Source organism: Schistocerca gregaria, chromosome 2 (assembly GCF_023897955.1).
Source record: "Schistocerca gregaria isolate iqSchGreg1 chromosome 2, iqSchGreg1.2, whole genome shotgun sequence".
In the NCBI taxonomy this organism is placed as follows: domain Eukaryota; kingdom Metazoa; phylum Arthropoda; class Insecta; order Orthoptera; family Acrididae; genus Schistocerca; species Schistocerca gregaria.
The window spans coordinates 820,855,692-820,862,161 of NC_064921.1; the positions used below are offsets into that span (position 1 = coordinate 820,855,692).

Below are 6,470 nucleotides of genomic sequence, written 5' to 3' on the forward strand. Positions count from 1 at the left end.
CGCTAACGAGAATTGCATCTTCTACTGGAATTTGCTATTATGAAGTCCTACTGATTAACAGTACTACAACAAAATGTAATACTCGATATAAATGTGTATAGCATTTAGTCTATTCCGCTTAACAGTCCTCATTTCACACAAGAAGTGGTTCCTTCTGCAACTGATAATCATTGTGGTATGATTTTAATTTTATTGTGCCCCAGTACAGCCGTAACAAATTGTAAGTAGGCCTATGGACTTCCTATCTTTGTAGGACTAATAATAGTAATAATCCATAATAGCGGATTCCAGTAAAAGATGCAATTCTCGTTCGTACCGTACGCAACTAGTTACGAGTTAACAGATGTAGAAACGTAGTTTTTGTCTGCTGAGTTGAGCGACCGAGCGAGCGCAGGCCTACATTGGTGACGTACGCGCCGCGGCCTGTCTTTCTTGTGGGCCTCGGTCCACATGGATAGCTTCCGTTCCGCCAGCCAGGTAGTCTCCCCTTGTCGGGCATGCAGGGTGCTTTTGCTTTGTCCTACACTGAGCTGCCCTTCTGTCACACTGGTAAGACACTGCCACCTGACACTTTCGACATAGTAATCTGCGTAATTTCGCGGCCAATCATGATAGTAGTGACAATTTTTAACGCTAAACCGTCCCTTTTTTAAAAAAACTTTTAGCGTCCACTCACTATAAAATATTTTCTTTCGCCTGTTTTGATGCAGGCAAATTTTAAGAAATGGAGGTACGCCATATGACGATGTTCACTGAACAGTCAATACTGACTAGGAGCGACCGGTATGCCTGCAATCTTTTTAACTTGTGACTGTATTTTTGACATTCCTTTACTAATTTTAATATCCACATTATATGGTGACGCTGTACTTTGCCATTTACCGCGTATGTTGCACCTGACGATGAGGCTTTAGGCAGAGAAACCCATTGTGCTTCAATGAAAATCAATTTAACCAACTGTTAGCGGACTTCTGCCTAACGTCATGCTTTTCAAAAGCTGCGGTTGGCCTGAATATAAAATAGTTTATTTCTATTTTAAACAGTGTTCTTTACCCTTTGAGTTGCCCTCGTAGTTGAATGGTGCTCTGTGACTTCGTTTTAATTCTCATTCTTCTGCCAGTCTGACAACAAGCCTTACATAATCTAGTTTTATCAGTAACATAAGATATACATATTGATAAACTTAAAATATTATTGGAGAAAGTGTATAACTGATTGTTATGGTATTTCTTACTCGTGGAAGTACCACAACAGCAATCCCTAGCTGGAGTGATCAAGTGTAACCCCCTTGCATTACAGTCGGAGAAATAAGGCAGGGCAGCTGTTGCACATTAGTGATAAGGTGACAAACTGAGTAGACACCTGTTGTCGGGTACCCAATGCAGCAGCAGGAAACAGAACACCTTGCCGAAGGGCGCGTACTGCCACACGGCAGAGTTCTCCAGGTCGGGCTGAACCACGTCCAGCTGCTCGTACGTGATGGTGCCTGGCAGCGCGTTGTGCTGCCTGCAGAACTCCACCATCTCTGTGCTGATGTCGCAGGCCACCAGCTTCGTACCCGGTGGCAACCGCGGAGCTAAAACCTGCCAGTAGAGAAATATACTTTCTCATTTGCTCTTCTAAGCTATGCAACATGTAAAATAATCAGTGCTTCAGTTTCTCTGAAGAGGCAAAGCGATCCTCAGGTATTGCAGATCATTGTTACAAGCGTGCTGTGCAATTTCCAGACATGTCGAATATTGAGAAAACAGGGGGGTGATGAAACAGGCCACAGTTGTCGAATGGAGAGCACGGTACAGGTTACAGATCTTCCAGTCCGTGTGTCGTGGTCTGGTACATGGGGACGGCTCGCCGCGATGTGCCATGGAACATAGCTCACCGGGCCAGTTAAAGCCTGAGAGTTGTATAGGGCGGTCGGGAACAGCCCGGAAAGCTTGTAAGGATGTTGCAGGGTAGGTTGCACTGGCAATTGATTATATATCGTTCCCGATTCTGTTATTATTGAAGTTAGCTAAACAAGTCGTTGAACGCGTGAATTCAAGCAGGGTACCGAAGAACCTGTTGCCAAATGTGTTCGTCCTTCGTTTCTTCCGACAGCACAAACGTAGCTTCTCCTCATCTATCTTCAACTTATAACTTCCGGAAAAGGCACATTTTAGCTGGTGATGAGCATTTGAAGAAGTGGTAACTCACAGACTAACAGATGTCTGTGCATCACCGCACTTTTGCCCGTACAAATGCTTGTATTGCTAATTAAATCGGACTTGCCGCACCGTATGAATTTTGTCCTCAGCAATTACTTCTCAGTACAGCCTACCCTGCAACCCCCCTACAAGCCTTTCAGACTGTTTATGAACACCCTGTAGAACCTGCTATAACAGACAGGTAGTTCAGGCCGCGCATTATCAGCCGTTGTCTATTTGAAAACCCGCAGGCATCTTGGAAACTACATCGGTTGTGTCCGGCTCCTGAATACAAGGTATATGCTTGTGGAGCCTATGCCCTCAGCAAGAGTTTAACGCGTTTGTGCGGAACATCGAATGCGCCGTTTGAGTTTTGTTGGAGCTGTATTCGTTTCCAGATTCGTGTGTCTTTGTGTCAGAACTCTACCCACACACTGGCGAAAACACAATGTACGTACAATTCGTTTCTTTTTAGGGTTACTTTCTTCAGTCGATGAAATGGAACCCCTGTTGGATTACTTTTCTGTCTGTATGTCTGCCTTACTGTGAAAATTTATGTCACATGCTAAGATCTACGGTCCCTTGACGCAATAAAAAGTGAAACTTCCAAGACAGTGAAATCACAAGGTACGGCCATTTACGACACATTTTGACACTCGCAAGCTCACTCATCAAAACTATAGTTACTTCCAGATCACCTAGTATCATGAATTTAGGCAAGAAGCAAAATTGCACAGTTTAAGAAAATTTGTAATTGTATCACTAGAAAAAATATCTTTTGTCATTTGATATCCGACTTCAAACTTGAATTTAAAGCATTCTCGAAAGCCTTGCAATTCCTGGGACCAATATTTTGCCAGTACCAATGTTGATAACAGGCAAAAGTTGTAGAGATTCTCGATTTCCGGTATGGATGAACTGTCTGTATACATAATTAAGTTTGTTTCGAACCCCCCCCCCCAGCGTGAGACCTAAACGCATAGGTCAATCTTTCGTTATACCGGGTGTTAAAAAACTCGTACCGTATATTAAAACTATGTACTAAAACAAGAAAAAAAATCCAGTATACAAGTGCTCTAAAATGAATACCTTAAGTGACATGAGCATTTGTTCATAGAGGCTCTTGAGAAACAAACTTGTTCATTAAGTGGTCACACCTCTTAATATATACACTTTAGAGTCCATGTTTACTGTATATTTTTGTCTTAGTTTGGACCACACTATCGCCTCTCAAAGAAACCTCCGTCCGAACAGGCCTAGGAAGCCCCAACGATACCGACCGGCCACTGTGTCATCGTCCGCCCACAGGCGTCACTGAATGTGGGTATAGAAGGGCACGTGGTCAGGACACCGCTCTCCCGGCCGTTAGGCAGTTTATGAGAACGGAGCCGTTGCTTCTCAACCAAGTAGATCCTCACTTTGCCTCACAAGGACTGAGTGCACCAGGCTTGCCAACAGCGCAAGTGCTGGCCCAGCCCGATAGAGCTTAACTTTGGTGATCTGACGGGAACCTGCGTTACCACTGCGCCAAGGACGTTGGCTTCGCTTCTCAAATTGTGGCATAATTTTGTTACATATTGCATAAATAATCCCTGTTTAATCGTGAGCATCATGTTTTTTCTTGCTTTGGAAAAGGACATATCGATTTGTTACTTATTACACATTGGAAAATTCAAGACAGAAAGTAACAGTACTATGAAAAAGATAGTTGATACTCACTATAATGCGGAGGTACCGAGTCGAAGATAGCTACAACAAAAATACAGTCAGAAAATGAGGATTCGGATAACAGGGCCTTCATCGAAAATAGTCAGAGATTATGATCATGTATGTGTGAGTTGCGATTGGGAGTGGGTGTGTGTGTGCCTGTGTATGTGTGTGTGTGTGTGTGTGTGTGTGTGTGTGTGTGTGTGTGGGTGTCTGTGTGTGTGTGTGTACGTTGTCTATTTTCGACGAAGGCCTTGTTAGCCGAAAGCTCACTTACTGACAGTCTTTTTCTTGTGGCTGTCGGCTACTCTCCATCTCTGCTTTATGGTGAGTAACATCTATCCTTCCTTGTTAATTATTATAGGTGCCTGAAATTTGGTGCACCTTTTGTGTATCAGATCGTACTATAAATGAGGAGATGAAGAAGGAATATGCAAGTAGAATAGAAATCCCACATCATGTCTCAAATCTTTTGTCGTACATAGGAAGTTACGTATAGCTTTCTCCATTAAAATTTATGAATGGGTGTGATAAATGTAAAGCCCTTGTTGCCAGTGGTGATGAGTTCCGTGTGAGCGGGATGGATAGTGACATTATCTCATTTACTCAATCTGCGCACATCAAATTGTTGTTGAAGCAGAAGATAATGAAGTAGCTGCAATAGCGACAGTGCACCACAGCCCACGGATAAGCAATTACACCTCGATTCTAATATGTTCCTAGGTAGTATTGTACAATATTGCATTGTCATAGGGATTATCCACACCACAAGTCCCTGCATCAAGAATCCCATGGCGACGATTTCCATAATCGGGTAGTGGTTTGTAAATGGACACGTCAACAAATGCAATCTAGCTCCACGTTATTTGCCGAGAAATTATTTTCCCGTGAGTCTACATTCACAAACTGTGGTTGCGTTATCGGGATAATATGTATTACTGGAGTGACGACAAACGTCACTGGGTACAGCAAAATTGACCATCAGCGTCCTTGGTCGGTTAACATATGGCAGTGCGTCATAGGAAACAAACTCATTAGTCCGTATCTTATCGACGGCACGTAGAAGGGGCACAAACAGGAACAATGGGTACAACTGTAAGATATTGGCTCTGACGTTCGACAACGTATGTGGTATCAGCATGACGGTTGCCCAGTGCATTACGCAATTGAAGCACCGGAGCTATTAAACCATTTTTACACTGGTCGGTGGATCGGGAGAAGTGGCCCAGTTAATTGTTCTGCTAGATCGGCGGATTTGATGTCACCGGATTTCTTCCGTTGGAGTATTTAAAAGATAAAGTACATCAGCAGGTGCCAACAGGCCGTGAAGACATGATCGACAGAATCAAAAACGGCTATGCTGCTAGACCCGCATCTATGCATCTGTCCTGTGTACGGTAAATTGAAAAGTGGATGACTAAGTGTACTGAAGTTGGCGATACTACGTTTGAACACTTACTCGAAATGGAAAAGGAGAGTAGAGCTCGTCGCGAGCCATGGCCACAGTGCCGCGTCAATTACTCCCTTGTTCGATGTGTCGGAGGAATACGACGATGCGAATGGGGTTCCAATTAAAATTTATGAAATACTGGCCTGGCCTAACTTCACAGCAAGGAGGTGCGGTCCCAAATGCCACTCAAGGGCCATTGAGTATCATGTCATAAATGACGATGGGGTACCCATTTCTGTTCCTCTGATTACAGCGTCATCTGTGGCGAAAGGAAGGAAATACTTCAGACAAAAGTATATAGATTTGGCCGTAAAATCTTAATCTGCAATAAAAAAACGGGCGTTCCCATTGAAGATGTCAAAATTGCCCATACCAGGCACGCACGGGGTTGGTTGGCGGGTTGGGTTTTATATCATTGAGTGTCCCCCTCCGAGCAAGCAAATTGGAATTTGAACTTTTTTTGGTAGTAGTTTCAAGATACTTCAGTGTCTTCTGTTAAAATGAACACTCTGTGGACCTCCTTTTCTCGGTAGTCCTAGATATCCAAGAGCGACCGTATTTTTCAGAATACAACGGAGTTGCTTAGCAGTCGATTGGTCTCATGGAGTAGTAACGTGACTGGAAGTGAAGAACCCACCTTCTTGGTGACGTCACCGGGCCCGCAGCCAATGTCGAGCACCGTCAGCGGCTGCCTCGGCCACGTGAAGGCCGACCACAGGTCGCCAACCTGTTTGGCGGCCAGCAGCGTGAGGGGAGCACACCCGAGGTTGTACAAGTCCGGCTTATCCATGCTGGTTAGAAGTCTATCCCCCTCACAGACAGGAACAAAATGCTGATGCCTGGAAGAAAGATGTTTTTAGGGAAATCTCCCTCCACGTCAGATACAGTTTAATGGGAAGGTGGACGTTAACCTTTTTCCGTTAGAGACAGAATACTAGTCAGTTTCTGGAAGAGGTTTTTAAACAAGGCCGAAGGAAACTGACTACTGCATCCCAGCTATTTAGGCGTTAATGAAATTTATCGTAAATAATATACCTAATTTTTCAAACCAACAGTTCGCCTCATGGGAATAGTTTTTAAGTATTTTTACAAAAGTTTCAGGTCACCTACTCCGGTCCAGAAAGGTGTCC

At 43.9% G+C, this 6,470-nt stretch overlaps 1 protein-coding gene across 1 annotated transcript; it reads right to left on the reverse strand.

Moving 5' to 3' along the window:
* Positions 1-1,331: 1,331 nt before the first annotated feature.
* Positions 1,332-6,130, reverse strand: LOC126335992 (trans-aconitate 2-methyltransferase-like). Its single transcript, XM_049999469.1, has 2 exons — positions 5,978-6,130; positions 1,332-1,583 (listed from the first exon to the last, which is right to left on the reverse strand). Exons 1-2 carry the CDS (start codon positions 6,128-6,130, stop codon positions 1,332-1,334), a joined length of 405 nt encoding a protein of 134 aa, XP_049855426.1.
* Between the last annotated feature and the right edge of the window lie 340 nt (positions 6,131-6,470).

Bases quoted from the DNA above. Each gene is read 5' to 3' on its own strand.
- LOC126335992 (XM_049999469.1), bottom strand. From the start codon at position 6,130: ATGGATAAGCCGGACTTGTACAACCTCGGGTGTGCTCCCCTCACGCTG. The intron at 1,584-5,977 runs GTGGGTTCTTCA...CTCTACTGGCAG, and splicing joins CCGGTGACGTCACCAAGAAG to GTTTTAGCTCCGCGGTTGCC.